At 44.7% G+C, this 16,275-nt stretch overlaps 1 protein-coding gene across 1 annotated transcript in view; it reads left to right on the top strand.

The window, feature by feature from the left end:
- Positions 1-16,275, top strand: part of DOCK2 (dedicator of cytokinesis 2) — a 397,914-nt gene that overhangs the window by 365,869 nt on the left and 15,770 nt on the right. Inside the window, exons 39-44 of the mRNA XM_025434190.3 lie at positions 1,688-1,777; positions 3,794-3,898; positions 5,461-5,602; positions 10,005-10,086; positions 11,320-11,404; positions 12,216-12,302. Of these exons, the coding sequence (XP_025289975.1) occupies positions 1,688-1,777; positions 3,794-3,898; positions 5,461-5,602; positions 10,005-10,086; positions 11,320-11,404; positions 12,216-12,302 (591 nt within the window). The remainder of the gene's footprint in view (positions 1-1,687; positions 1,778-3,793; positions 3,899-5,460; positions 5,603-10,004; positions 10,087-11,319; positions 11,405-12,215; positions 12,303-16,275) is intronic.

Genomic DNA, 16,275 nt, shown 5'->3' with positions numbered 1-16,275 from the left:
GAAAGTCCACCTATCAATACTTGATGGACTCCTCTACGTCCCTCAAAACCCAACTCTTACATCTATTTATGTGTATGCTTTATCCACTTATGTTTCATGAAAGAAGAGACTGTGTCTTATCCATATTTATATCTGTTCCATCACCATATACCATACCATGCCTAGAAACCAGCAGGTGTCCAATAGTTAATGTATAAAATTCAGAGGGATCAGTGACTGTCAGAGGTCCCAGTGACCATAGGCATACTCAGGAGGAAGTCCTAGGTATGTGACTCACTCCCTGGCCCCTTAGTGGTCGCTAAACACATGGAGAGAGCATTTCTGGCATATTATGGTAGGAAATTGGCAAATACTTACACATGAGCCAAACAGTCCTCTGACCCAGCTCAGGGACTTTACCACCATCTTCTTGCCAGGCTGAAGAGAAAGAAAGGCCCAGTCCAGTCTGGCCTGTGGACTTGGTTCCTCCTGGCACATAAAGCATTTTTATGCTGTTCACTAAGTTGTCCACGGGTTTACAGCCATGGCTCCTCCACTCGGCACTTGCTTTTATTTATTTTTATGCTTGGATGCAGAGAGAGCATTTTTGCTACAAAGCACACACTACATTTTGGCAACCTCCCCTCTTTCCTTCCCCACCTCCCCTAGCTTCTCCATTTAGATGCATTTTCCATTTTAAACTGAATATGAAATGTGATGGGTGTCCCTTGAGATTGCCAGATCTCTAGCCCACTCTGCATCTCCCCCGCCTCTCTGCAAAAGCTCCCAAACCCCTTTAGTCCAAGATGGAAGTTTGATCTATTGGATTCAGCCTAAGACAAAGCAGAGAAAAAGGAAAATCCCCTATATCCAAGGTTTATTTTCTCAGATTTTTTTTTTCAAATGAAAAAGATCTATTTACAAAATTTCTTTATTTTTATTTTTATTTTTATTTTTAGAGACGGAGTAAGGGGCAGAGTGGGAGGGAGAGAGATAATTTTAATCAGGCTTCATGTCCAGTGTGGAACCTGATGTGGGGCTCAATCTCACAACCCTAAGATCATGACTAGAGCCAAAATCAATAGTTGGACATTTAACCGATTGAGCCACCCGGTGCCCCTTACAAAAACTTCTAACTACTCTTTTCATTCTCTAGTACCAGCTCCATCTCCACCTCTACGCAGCCCCCTCCCCGCTCATATACTCCAAATAACCCCATTACGAAGAGACAGGTATAAAATTTCAGCTGCGCAAGATAAATATGGTCTAGAGACCTTCTGTACAACATTAGGCCTATAGTCGACAATTACCAGGTCACACCCAGGTGTGCATTCTAACCCAGCTTTTGGTTGGGCATGTGACCTGGGACAATGTCTCTGCCTAGCTAAACCCCCATTTCTTACCTGGGAAATGCAAATGTTACTAGTCACCTCCCAGAGTAGTTGTGGAGACCCAGAAAGCATGCAAATAAAGCATTTAGCCTAGCCTCTGGCTGCTCCATTCTTTGTCACAGAACTAGAATGAGGGGCAGAGGAAGGGTCCTGCTCCCGGAGACGTACCGGGCTCCCTGTACATGGGGCCGGGCCTGGGTCTGAGTAAGACTTGCAGTGCAGTCCCAGGAGGCAAGCTCCCGCTAGCCACTTTCTCAACGAGGGTTCAACAAGCCCGGGGGAGCCCCCTAACCTTTGTGCTCTTGACCTTCCTGTAGATGTGGGAAGAGGCCATCAGCCTGTGCAAGGAGCTGGCGGACCAATACGAGATGGAGATCTTTGACTATGAGCTCCTGAGCCAGAACCTGGTAAGTCTGGGTGCCTGGGGCCTCGGCTCCTCAGAGAGGCTGGGGACGAGGGAGCGGGAGGCCAGGTGGGGTCAGGACAACAGAAAAAGGCTGGGAGTGGGGTCTGAGCTGAGTGAGGCTGCTGAAAGCTTTCCTTCCAGTTGGCAATATTTTCAGAGGGAGGTATTCTGGGAAAAGTCATCAGCGACAGTTTCCCGGATGGAGTGGTAAGTTCCTGCTTGGCACGGGGGCTGCTGCTGCTATTGCACACTCAATAAACACTGTGCTACATTTGCAGTAAAATCCTCACAAATCACTAAGCCAATTAAATAAAAACGCAAATTTGTGCTTTCTGATTAACAGATAAATCACATTAAAATACTCCCCGTCTGGCCATTCCCCATTAGCTCCTTGGTGCTGGTGATTTGGTGGGGGTATGTGGAAAGCGAGGTAAGCCAGCCTAGCCTGCTTATGCTGCAGATGCCAGGGCTTGGCAGGGAGGTGGCCTCTGCAGGGAAAATGCAGAACATTTTGGCTGCTCCTACCACTCACACACCTCCCACGTATTTCCTGGCCACCTCAGAGCCAGGGCCTGCCGCCCCATCTTAGCCTGTTTTGACAGGCCAGTCCAGCTGTGTCCAGGAGACTCTAAAATGAGAGTCAGAATGTGGAGAGATGATTTATTGCTTCTTTGGGGGTGGGGTGGGTATTGAGTACAGTTTTCTTGTTAAAAAACAGCTGAGCTGTTTGCTGTTTGTACTGTGTGTAGGATACAATGCGAACACACATGTAATCACACCAAGAAACACATTTATCCCATACATACATCCATATAGATTTTTGCAGACATGGAAACACATGCCTTCTAAACATGTGTATTTATGTGCTTGCACACATACACACACGGAGTACACATTCATGCACACATATGCACACACATGCGCTACACACTTGTATATACATGTACATACACAGAGTATACATTCATTTGTACACTTGCAGACACATCCCATACACATTTGTGCACACGCATATGCACATACGCACAGTACACATTTATGTACAGACATGCACATATACATGCAGTTTCATGCAATGCTGATGTATGTGTACATCCACGCTCCAAGCCTACATTGCACAGACTTCTGTCCACCCACATTTATCTCCCATGTTGTGTCAAATTTAAGATGCCATCCTGTGAGATGTAGCATTTTTTTTTTATGTCTCCTGTCATGATTTCTGCCTGGCTAATAGCAATTGTAAGATGCTATCAGGTATAAAGTAGGATGTAAACAGTTTTCAGAGATGCTAAAATATGAAAAACACACACCTCTTGGAATTGATGAAATATGTTAAGTGCACATACGCAGGAAGACTTCTATATCCAGAGATATTTATGCATCCATAGAGCCTCATAAACACATGCCTGGTGCGCATGGAGGAGGGAGCAGTGTGGTAAGCCAGAGTGGGGTAGTGGGGGGCTATGGACAGCTGGCTGGATTCAGCTCCATACTTACGAGCTGCATTATGAGACACCATTTCTTTATTTGCAAAACAGAGATACGAGGGATGCCTGGGTGGCTCAGTGGTTAAGTGTCTGCCTTAGGCTCAGGGCATGATCCTGAGGTCCCAGGATCAAGTCTCACATCAGCCTCCCTGCATGGATCCTGCTTCTCCCTCTGCCTATGTCTCTGCCTCTCTCTCTCTCTCTCTCCGTATCTCTCATGAATGAATAAATAAAATCTTTTAAAAAAAGAATATTATCTCTAAAAAAACAGAGATACGATACTTGTGAGTTGTTACGAGGAGGATGCAAGTAAACGAGCTGGTACAGGTAGAGTGATCAACATGGAACCTGTTATGGGTAAATACAGCTATTGCTATTACAATTATAGACATATCCACAGATATGCAAATATATGTACTAAGCATCTTGGTTCTGGTATAATGATCATGTCTCAAGTTTGGCCTCTCTGGGTTAGATGTGCCTTTGATACACATTTATGTTATTATAAGCTATGAGTTTTCTCCTTTCAGATCCAGCAGGCAAAATTCTATGAAAACATCATGAAAATCCTCAGGCCCAAGCCAGACTATTTTGCTGTTGGATACTATGGCCAGGGATTTCCCTCCTTTCTGCGGGTGAGTATGCTGGTGACTGAGACCCAGGCCAGAGGCCTGGGGCCTCTCAGCTGTCACTTTGTGCTTCAAGGAACCGCTTATACTCAGACTCTGTGTTCTCCTCCTTCCAACTGCTGCCCTCACTGCCAGCATAAGCCCAGTGCCTCTATCATTACCACCCTCAGCCACCCCATGTTTCTCTAGATATACAGAAACCAGAGCTACTCTGCGAGGCACTAGCTCCCCATCCCTTGAGTGAGGCATTCAAGGAGAGCTGGATGCCTTCTGCTACCCAGCAGGCATAGCAGAGCACTAGTTCTCAGACCCTTTGGGCTCAGGAATCTCTTTTCTCTCTGAAAAATTATTGAGGTCCTCAATGAACTTTTGTATTTATAGACTCTGTCTACATCTACCATATTCAACATTAAAACTAAGAAAATTTAAAAATATTTATCATTTTATCTAAAAATAACAATAATTAACCTGTCATGTGTTAACACAACTTTCATCTTTATGAAAAATAGTTATATTCTCTAATAAAAATGTGTGCAAAAGTGAGACTATTTCATATTTCTCCAAATCTCTATGATGTTTAGATTAAGAGAGGATAACTAGTGTCTTATACCTGTTTCCACAATCTGTTGTGATACCACACAGCATGCAGTTTCTGGAACTTAAGGATACACGTTCTAGGATCCTAATCCCATAGATCACATTTCAGCAAGTCTGGAGCTAGGTTTGGGGATCTGAAATTTTAGAAGTCTTCTAGGCCCTTCTGACAATCCCCCAGATTTGGAAGTACTGATACAGCGAGGTGACAGACGTGGGTTTGGACTGAAGAACTTATAGGCCATTAGAAGTGGCACAGATGGTACAGATATGGTCTAGAACATGGATTCTCAACTTCAGCTCTTTTGACATTTTAGATCAGGTTATTCTTCATTATGGCAACTGTCCTCTGCATTGAAGGGCATTTAGTAGTATCCTGGGCCTCTACACACTGAGTTCTAGTACCTCTCCCTCTCCCAAGTTGTGCCAACCAAAAATATTTCCTGACATTGCCAGTGTCCCTTAGGAAACAAATCAATCCCCATTTGAAAACCACTTATTGAGAGGAGGCTAACTCAGTCAAAGAAGGATAAAGTGTATATTTCTGTGGAGCTAGAGCCAGGAGCCAAGTGATGAAGGACCCGAATGCTGATACCTTCCATCCTACAGGCCCAGCCCACATGGCCCATGAAAAGCAGGAGGGACATTTTGTGATTATATAAACAGAAGACAGGTATGACACACTGAGAGCCAAGTGATGAATAATTCTGAAAGCTGTACACAGAAGAGTTTGAAGAAGTTCTCAACATCCATGATACCCTCTCCTTTTAGAATCTATCTTTTTAAAGAAGTGGTGTGCCCAGGTAGGTTGGTGAGCTGAGCTTCTCCTTTCTGTGGTGAGGAAGCAGAAAGGAGAGAGATCTATAGGAGGTCACCATAGCTCTACACTCATGTCATAAGCCTCCCAGCTTTGCTTGTATCACATTCTCCAGGCCTAGGCTCTGAGATCTCTGTTGGGTGTCATTTCTCTGCAGAACAAGGTGTTCATCTACCGAGGGAAGGAGTATGAGCGGAGAGAAGATTTCCAGATGCAGCTGATGAGCCAGTTCCCCAATGCAGAGAAGATGAACACAACCTCTGCCCCCGGGGAGGACGTGAAGAATGCCCCAGGCCAGTGTATCCTTGGAGAATGGCCCAGCCAAGGGGCCAGACAGAGGCAGCTCTCCTGGGACGTTAGCCCACAGAGCCCCACCTAAGAGCTTAGAGCTGCTGCCAGAATCATGGCAGTAGTGCCAATTTTAGTGTCCAATGTGGGATCCAAAAATCCATCTCGGGAAATTCTAAACATTCCATTCATTGAGCAATTCACTCATTCATTCATTCTCATAATGAATACTATCAAGCCCTGAGTCTGTGCCAATCACTGTGCAAGGTGCTAAAGATCACACTCATAAAGTGGTCCTACCTTTAGGGAGCTTATAGTCTAACAAGTAAAAGAGGCACTGAACAACTAATTGCACCATTAAGTATGTGTTTATAAAAACTGGGTTAATGCCAAGAGGAACCCATGCAGGACATTGTGATCTGTGACGGGGAAGGCAGAGAAGGCTTCCTTGAGGAAGGTAATGTTTAAGTTTAGCAACTAGCCAAAGGTTAATAGGAGGCAAGGAGAATGGCCTAGATAGAGGAAAGGGCCATCATATGCCCAGGCCTCAAGTGGAAGGAGCACAGCAGGTTCCAAAAACTGAAATAGTGCCACAGTGCTCTTACAATAAGGTCAAAACTCCTGAGTGAGGCCGGGATCATGTCCACCATCTGATCCCTGCCTGTTTCTCTAATGTCATTGCCCCTTCCTCATGATTCTTCCTTCCCTCTCTCATGCCCCTCTGGCCACAATGGCCTCATTTCTGTTGCCTCTTCTTGTCATGCCCTTCCCCTAGCTCCTTTCTCATCCATCAAATCCTAACTTGATGTTACTTCCTTGAAGAGCCTCTCTCTGTCACTTATTTAAAGTAGCCTTTTCTGAAATCTTCATGAGCCTCATATCTCAAACCCTGTCTATTTTCTTTAGAGAATTTATCTCAATCTGTTATCTTTTGTGCTTTTTAAAGATTCACATAAGCTAGACTGTAAACTCTGGGAGTGCAGAGGCTGCACTGCCTTGTTCGCTGCAGTAACTTCCCCATCTGCGGCCTTGCCCCTGCACAAAGCTGACTCTGAGAAACTACCTGTTGATTAATAGAAAACAGAAAGAAGAGAGAAAGAAGAGAGAGATAGACAAATAGAGACAAGAAGGAGGGCAGGATGAAGGGAGGGAGTCAGTTCACTGGAGTCCACAGAGGAGGACACAAGAGACACGAGATGATGCCAGTGAGATTGGGTAGGTGATGGCATTCCTAAGGGTCAGGAGTGGACACTGGGCCCGAAGCAGGACTCCCGGTGTCAGAGAGCATATAAATCCAAGGACTAGGCAGACAGCTGAGTGGAGATGCACTCATCCACCTTGGCTCCCTGCACTGCACCCTGTAGCACAAATTAAGTTACAGTCTTTAAAACAGGGTTGACAGGTTGCATGGCTGGTCTGCTAAGTCTGCTGAACCTTAATCCAAATATTTTTCCCTTGGGTGATAAATATTCATCTGTAACCTTTTCATTATGCTCACCTGCCCTTCATGCCTGCTCTACCATGGTATTTGCGAGAGGAAATGCATCTAGTCCTGGGGCTGACTGGTTACAGATGTGACTTTGACTACAGACAAGACAGGAGATTAGTACTAAGGCCCTTCTTAAGTGGACTCCTGGTGTTGAATAGTTCTCTGGCCCTGTAGCTTAGGGCAGAGGGGGAGCATGTGCTATGAAGTCATCCTATGATATGTGGGCCTGATTCAGTGCCAGGAATCAAGTGGACAAGGGAAAAGGGCTGACATTTCCTAAATGTCCCCTTCATGCCATGCATGAGACTGAGTGCTTTGTAAATATTATTTCTTTAACTCCCATAAAACTCTATAAGATGAGCATTATTTTTGTCCTATTTCATAGAGAAGGACTGTGTAGTGCAGAGAGGTAAAGTAGTTTTCCTAAGATTACAAACCTAGTGATAGAGGTGACATTCGAACTCCAAGATCTCTCACAAAGTCTGTATTCTTTTTATAATGCCATACTTTCATCAAGATTAATGAAGATAATGTTCTTTATTAACTATTTACCATGCACCAAGCATTGTTTCATTTTATCCTTATAGTAACCCTATGAGCTGGGGATTATTACTCTGTATTTTGCAAATAAGAAAACCAAGGCTCAAAAAATATAAGCAGCTTACACAAGGTCCTAGGCACTGATGGAGTAGGATTTGAACTCAGGCCTGCTTATTGCCAAAATCTGAGCTTGTAATGTTCTGTTCTCTCACCTTCTCTAGTGAAGCTAACAAATAGCTTGAAAGGGTGACACATTTCATGTCTTCTTATTTAAGTATCATGTGAGGGAAGACATCTGAAACAAAGGTCTTTTAGTTGACTGTCTTCTATCTCCCACCTTCCCCCTGCCTAGACCTCAGGGTCACAATTCCATGCACATATTCAACATGTGGTGAGGCACTAGCCATGCATCCTCCTGGACATGATTTGAGGGCTCTGGTGTCACTCACTTCCCCAGGACAGGTTTGGATTCTCCTCTTGGACCAAGGCCAATTACTAAGATCAGTAGATATGGCCTAGAACATTCTCTAAAACAAGAGCTGGCAAACTTTTCTGTAAAGGACCAGATAGGAAATATTTTAGTTGTTGTGGGCTGCGTGGTCTCAATGTCATAACTACTCAACTCTGTTGTTGTAGTGGAAGAACAGCCATGGATATAACACATAAATGGATTAGTGTGGAAACCAAAGTGGTTTCCCTCCCAGAGAAGGCTGTTGGCTGTATGGCTTGAGAAAGAAAATAGTTTTCCTGAATATTACAGAAGTTCTTCCCATGAGACCTGTCATTATATTCTCTCTCAATCTCTCTCCTTCTGCCCCCCTCTCTGAGGGACTCTCATTTAATGTGGAAATTTTCTTCAGAGATAAAATAATTAAATCTCTAACATATTAGTATGGAGTGAGTTTAGTAGAGGGGGACAACTGAATTTAACTTGGAATTATATTTTGGCCATTTCTTCTGTATGAAAGAATCATAACCTCTGCCATCAGAAAGATCACAATGTGGTGGAGGAAAGGGGGACAAGACATGGAGTTAGAGAGATAAGAGTCCTAAGTTCAGGCAAAATGCCATGGATCGTCAGAGGGAGGAAACAACATCCGACTGAGGGTAAATTGAATGCTCATGGAGCCTGTGGTATTTGACATTTGCCTCAAGGACTCATGGGGAGAGGAGGTAATATAAGAAAATATTTCAAGCAAACGGCATAGAAGAATCTTTTGGATAGCCGGAGATAATGGTGGGACATGGGTTGGGGTCATATTAAAGTAACTTTGAAAGCCAATAAGAAGAGTTTGTGATCCCTTAGTTGGCAGAAATTTCAGGTTCAGGAGAGAGTTTTTGGAGTTATGGTGGTCATTGGGTAGAATGAAGGGATGAGAGTACTTGGATACTTAAAGAAGAGAAATGAGCAAAGGAGACATGGTAGGAGACATGGAGCTGGGGAATAGGACCAGTGATGACTAGTTTTGTTTATTTGCATTGCCATGTTATAAGTTTAAAATGCATAAAGGTCTAAAATAGGCAGGTAAAGCTCCCATTGTTTGTGCCTGTGGCAGGCATCACTAATCAATCATAGAACTCTTTCCCACTGAGCCTGGACACAGCCTTACAATCCTGCCACAGGCAGTTACTTTCAAGCTTTCAGAGCTGGAATGCAAAATGATATCTATCTGCATGCTCTAAAGCAATGCTTTTCAAATTTAAGGACGCATGTGTATCACCTGAAGATCTTATAAAACTACAGACTCTGATTCAGTAGGTCTGAGGTAGGGCTTGAGACTCACCATCTCTAATAAGCCTTCAGGTGATATGGTGCTGCTGGTCTAAGGACCACACTGATTAGCAGTCTGGGGTCAAAGAACCCTGATCAGGGGGTTAAAAGACCCAAATACATACCTCTGTTCTGTTCTCACAAGCTGTGTGACTTTTCATAATTTGTCTGGCTTCTTTGACCTTGAAGTCCTCACCTATGAAAGGAGGACAGGAGGACCACCTACATTAGTAACACTACTCAGTGGAATTGGCAGGATGAAAGGAGACCATGAGGATATGAGCCCTGCAATTGATTGAGAACTATATACTCATTAGATTGTATTACTGTTAATATAGAAATGAGGATGATGATGATTAAGGACCACAAACCAACTATTAGCAAGGGCTGAGCCCTGGGATAAGTTGCAAGTGACAGGCAGTTCTGTTAAGGACCATGGTGACTACTAACTTGTTATTAGAACCTACTTGACAGCCAGGAACCTGAAGTCAGACATTCAGTAAAATTTGGCCCCAGAAGGGCTGTCCTAGGAGGTCTCACCTGGGACCTGCTATATTTGGAACTGTCTCTGCAGCCGACAACACATTGTGACCCTTAACTGCAAGAATCCCAGACATCCAGTGTTTCACTGTCCAGCCGGTCTTGGATGAACATCCAAGGTTCAAGAATAAGCCAGTTCCTGACCAGATAATAAAGTGAGACACACAGTTCACTGGAAGGAGGGATGGGGAAGAAAATCCCATGGGGCTACCAAGCTGAGCTGGTGGCAAGACAGTCCCTGGTGCCCTTCTAGTTCTTTCTCTAGGTTAGCCAGCCTTCTATCCCTTTTCCTCTTGGGAAAAGAATCACCTGACCCCCATTAGCCATCTAGGCTCTACCCCTGAAAAGGCTGAAGCCAGAGATGAGAGGGATGAGGCACAGCAAATCCTCAGGAAGCAGCAATGACATTCACTGAACTGGAGGGGGAGAGCCTGTCACTCAGGTGACACAGTGGTTCCAAGGAATCCGTAGCAGAATGTGGGCTGGGCAGGCAACAGGCAGGGTGGGGACAGAGGGACAGCGGTCATCCTGAGCACGTTTTTTCCAAAGGGACATCTTTTCAGCATTTGTTGAAATGTGACAGTGCATTGACAGTAGATGTGCTCTGTCTATAATAAAGGGGCATTAAAGGAAGCAGCATGAAGGCAGGTCTCCCATCTGTTCAGTACCAGATTGCAAGGTCAGTAATGAAGCCGTGAGGCAGAGGGTCTGTGGGACACCCCTCCAAGCTGCCCAGTTTACCCTCCTCAGACCAAGGTACCCACTATAGCACCTGGAGTGCCTTAGTAAAAGGTCTCTCTTCTGATAGGACAGTAGGGAGCAAGAGGTTTTTGCGAGAAGAGAGACCTGTCCCCTCAGGGAGAGGCAGTCCATCCCGGCAGTCTCACACTAGTGCAGGAAGCTGAGCAGGCCTAGCTCAACTCAGATCTGAGCCTCCCCTCACCCTTAACTATCCAGCTAGCACCGTGCCCTGCTGGCTTCAGTGTTAGAATGTCCCCAGAGATTCAGGAAGAGTGATGTGAGGGGTGGTTGGGATTCCTTAGGAAATCCTTAGAAGATACTCCTGGAACATGAGGCTAGGACTGGAGGCATATCTAGATCCTTCATTGAGGTCACAGAAAAAGATGACCCAAGTGTATTAATACTAGAGTTCCAACTCCTCAGGTACACAAAGGGGTACTGTGTTCTCATAGGACATAAGACTAGTCCAGCTAGCCTAGCTTCTAAATCACTTTTCGAGGAGCATCTGATTTTAAATGCTACCACAAGGGTACTACCAGGTCTGAAGTTTACCGGAATGAGCCTCCCTGGACAGCACAAGTTCAGCTCAGGTTCTGCGTCCGCAGCCTGGCATGCTACCAGAACCTCCGCCTCTTCCTATCTTGCAGCTTTTATAAATCCAACTACGTGCAAAAGTTCCACTACTCCCGGCCTGTGCGCAAAGGGACCGTTGACCCTGAGAATGAGTTTGCTGTGAGTATCCCCTCCACCCTTAGCAGCCTTGATCATTGAAAAGCCGCGGGCCACCTTTCCCAGCCAGAGCAGGTACCTGCCAGTGTCAGGGTGGGAGGGCATTTGATCCAAAGCAGAAAGAAGTAAAAGTAACATCTGTCTCTATAATAACACCCATTCTCCAGTCTTTTCCGTTGGGTTTGTTTTCATTTCTTGAGCCCTGCTATGTACCAGATACAGTCCAGGCCTTGTGTAAGATGTACCTTTCAGCCGCAGGGCATTTGGACATTTCTAGAAGGTAGGAGCCCTCAGTCTAAGCAGGGGTGTTGATGAGGTCAAGCCTTCCAGGAAATAGTAATAAGAAGCCACAGCGATTTCAGTTTCCAATATCCCCTGTGCGCTTCCCAGCTAGGATTTGTCCTATGTTCCCAAGGCTGGCATGAGGAAGTGGCTCAAAGTTTCTCTCAGCCCTTTGCCTTAGACTGTGATTCTTCATATTTTGGGAGTCATGGGCCCTTTCAAAATGTTCTACTGTAAACCCTCCCCCAGAGAATGCAGGTAGATGCATTCAATATTGCTAAAAAATCCTGACTATTCAGAGACCCAGATTAAACCCTACTGGGCTAAATCCAGGGAAAACTTTAGCTTCACATCCAGAAAGAATTCTTTAGGGTAAGGTGGAAGTGTGTTTCTAGGTCTTGAAACATTTATTTGTGCTCTGGGTAGATGAGAGTTTTGAAGGCCTAGTTGGGTTCTTGCCAAACCTCTCTGATAGCCAGGTTTCATAAGTGTGTTGCTTTCCTGCCCTTGCCACCTTCTGCCCATGGGACAGTCGATGTGGATCGAGAGAACCTCCTTCATAACTGCGTACAAGCTTCCAGGGATCCTGCGCTGGTTTGAAGTGGTTCACATGTCCCAGGTGAGTCTCCAGGCCTTCTGGGCATAGCCAGTCTTAGGAGTTCCTTTAACTGTAAGGTGATAAGCTTTTATTCAAAGCCACTGTGGAAATCCTAGCATTCCAATGCAGGAAGGGACCTGAGGCACCATCCTGATTATCTGCTTTCAGATTTCTCGGTTAAGCATCAGACAAGTTTTCCCCCCCTGGCAAATGAAACCTACACAGAATCCTATTATAAGCTGATGAATGAGAGCTTTGGTGGTTAGGTACAGCAGAGAAGCAGAGGGCCTGCAGTACCATGCCCTCAATCATACCCTCATCTCTTCCTATCTCAGCAACTCCTTGGGGCTCCTCTGCAGAACCCCACTGTTAACCCATCTTATAGTTGGATAAACTGAGGCTCAGAGAGAAAAAAATCACACAGAGGCAAAGCTCTGGCTAGACTGCAATTGTCTGAACTCCCCTTGGGGAGCTAGCATGTCTTTTGCTTCTCAATACACTTGAGGGTCTCCATGTTCCTAAACAGCTAAGGGTCTTGCAGCTCCCAGGATGCAAAGAAAGGCCAGGGTTTTCATGAGGCAGCTTGAAAAGTGGGAACATATTCAGAGCATCACTCATTTAATAAATATTTAATGAGTACCCTACACATGTCAAGCACCTAGAGATTTTTCAGTGGAGCTTACATTCTAATGGGGAAGACATACTGAAAAGTCAAAGTGAATATAATATGTCATGGTGATGACCAGTATGGGGAAAAACGTAAGAGGTGGTGGCAGAGAGGTGCGATCTTGAATAGGGTGGTCAGAGAAAGCCTCCCTGCCAAAATGGCTTTTTGAGCAAAGGCCTGGTGGAAATGAGGGAGTGGTCCACACCGAGAAGGGCATTCTAGAACAGAGGGAGCAGGAAATGCACAGGCCCTAGGGACAGAAAATGCTTGTGTCTGATTCAAAGCAAATGAGGCTGAGTAGTAGGAGCCTGATGCCAGATCCTGTAGTACCTTGTAGGCCACCATAAGGATGTTAGCTTTTCCACTGGGTGACCTGGAACTCTGAGCAGAGAAGGGACATGTCTGACTGATGTTTTCAAGCTACTATCTTATCAGCTTGAGACCATCCCACTCTAGCCCTTAATGTCTCCCAGCAGCTTGATGGCCCTCCAGTCTTCTTCTCACTGGCTTGGCCTGGACCTTAGGGAAAATATCACAATGATGGTGACATCAGCAAACATTTACCAAGCATGTGCTAAACTGTTCACAAGCACGATCTCATTTAACTCCCTCCACAGTGCTGCAAAGTAGTTTTTATTATTCTCCCATTTTACAGATGAGGGAGTGGATGTACAGTGTGAGTTTGTGCATTATTTAAGTTTAGTGAAAGAAGAGGGGTTTGATTTTCACCTCCTATATCAGGCATCTGGACCAGATTCACTCTCTCATTCCTGAATGTGTCCCTAGCCCATCCCGGCAATAAGCAGCACCCTGGAAAGAAAGAAACTATTCATGCCCTTTGCTTATGGGACACATTGGTATGTGATAAGCTTTGACAAGTGTCCCAGGCACGGGATCAAGGGCTTTACAGCATTATCCTATTTAATCCTCACAAAACCTTGCGATGTATATATACTATTACTAATCCCATTTTTTGAGGTGAAGAATCAGAAATTTTGTGCTAGTATGTAGCCTCCCCCCAACTTGGCTCTGGCTATGTGTCTTATCTTCTGGTGGTACTCTTCTCCAGCTGTCCCTGCTAGCTGCGGACAGATGAGGGAGTTCCCATCATACTCCTTGCCCTCTCCACTCCCCTCAACCCATCTATGGTATTTCTCCTCAAAGCACTATATAACTTGCAAATGGGTTTATTTGTAATATCTGGAATTTTAAACATAAAAGCAATATAATCTCCCCTAAAATAAGCTCAAGGAAGTGATTTTTTTGTCCATTTTGCTCCCTACCAGATCTCTGAGTACAAAAATTAGGCTCGGACACATAATTGGTGCTCAAGATTATATGTTAAGTAAATCCATCAATCAGTCACTCGGTTGATATGCAGGAACCCTTCATATCTGAGTTGGTTGTTTTATGAACTCAGGATTGTGAAGTTAGGGAAGAGTCAACATTTTTGTTTTGCTTCATTTATCCGGATACCTTTTGAGAGAAGGGGTTTAAAAAACATCCAAAAAGTTGATCAGAGTGAATTTATCTCTAAGAGCCTCTCTCAGCTGAGTTACTTCAGGATGAGAACTCAGGATAAGAACTTCAGGATGGCTCAGACATAAAAGTTTCATGCCTGCCAAGTGAGTTCCTTTTCAAAAAATTTTTGCCCTATATGAATTTGTATCTCCTTCCCAGTTGTTTCTTTCACGAATTGTCATGACTACAGTACTGTTTGTACAGAATGGTGTTTTCTGGTGGAATTCAAGTGTCAGTTCTGCATATTGAGGGCTCTTTCCTTGTTCTTGGCCCTGGGAACATGCAGTCTTCACAAGGGGTTCAGAGACCCATATTAACTAGCTATATAATGTTGGACAGACACTGTATATCTCCAGGCCTTCGTTTTCATCACCTGTAAAATAGAGATTGAAAAACTATGGAGTTTCATAGCTGAAAGGCACCACCATAGAGGTCATTTAGTCCAAAAGCTACAAAATAAAAAACCATCAGAAGCCAGCAAGATACTGTAAATATGTGAAATAGTCGCATTAAGACACCAGGGAGTGGCGGAAGCTGTAGCAAGCACCCTCCAATTGAATTAAATCTTTAAAACATGAGAACTTGTGTTTGGGCTAAATAATAGACCTTTCCAGGTCCAATTTGGCCTACAGGTCTCCAGTGTGCAAACCTGAGCCGGGTTCTTGTCCAGTCCCATTATTTGCTTATAAAGACACACAGACGGCCACAGTGGACTTGAACTGTTCAAGCGATCAATGGTAGGAGTGAATTCTAACAACAACACCTGTCTTGTGCAGCTCATGGGACTCCTAAGAGGATTTAGGAGGGTGATATGAGGGAAATGCCTTTGAAGAATATGAAATGCCTCTTGATTGCAAGGAATACCATCACCTCATCTTTTGGCTGATGTTTCTTCCCTTTAAGACTGTTTCCAAGTATTTTCTTCCCTATAATTTTGTTTCCCCTCACAGCAAGTTGGGCAAGCATTACACACCCTATACTGCTGATAAGGAAACCAAGACTCAGCTTAGAAAAAGGGCCAGAGACACAAGCACTTGACTAAGTCCTAAGTACCAATATAAGGCAAGTTTGGTAGCAGAGTACAGGCTGTCTGTGGTGGGAGAAGTTCGCCTGTGGAATCAGGAACCCTCTCCCCCATTTCTTTCCAGTGCTGCTGCCATCTGCCCTGGGGCAGGCTTCCTGACCTGTTGTGTGTGGGGAGAAGGACAAAAGGAGAGTTCATGAGTGTGGTATAATAAGCCCAGCGGGGCTGACACTTGGGAGGCAATCAATCAGTGGAGCCGGCCCCATTATCCCAATCATTGCTTTTATTCCTGTTATCAGCCCCTGACATCCAGGCCTCCCACCAAATACATAACCCCCATAACTCTGCTGAGAGATATATAGTCAGTCATAGGTGAGAAACCAAAAGACTTTTCATTTTCATTCTCTATTCCTGATGGCTATAATGAGGTTAAAGGCAGAGATTCAAAAATAGCTTCAGAAATGAGGGAAAAAGCCAATCAATAGGACTTTCCATTTTTAATAACTCACATTAAAGCTTGTATGTTTCAGACATGCCAGGCTATTGTTGAAATCCAGGTGTGGTGCTGGTCTCAATCCATGTGGTCGTGATAGATCTCCTTTAGAACTCAGTCTAGTTCTCGGCTTTGTAAAGGCCCTGCAGGGCTGGTCTGTGTGCTTGCCAGAAATGAGATGATGGGTTGCAGCTTGTGGCATATGGACTGCAGCCCTCACCAGCCCAAGCGGCCTTCCCTTAGACTTCATTTCCCTCATTGTATATGTGCATGTTTGAATGTGTTTGTG

This window comes from Canis lupus, chromosome 4 (genome assembly GCF_003254725.2).
Source record: "Canis lupus dingo isolate Sandy chromosome 4, ASM325472v2, whole genome shotgun sequence".
NCBI classification, from domain to species: Eukaryota; Metazoa; Chordata; class Mammalia; order Carnivora; family Canidae; genus Canis; species Canis lupus.
This window is presented reverse-complemented; position numbering and strand designations above follow the sequence as displayed.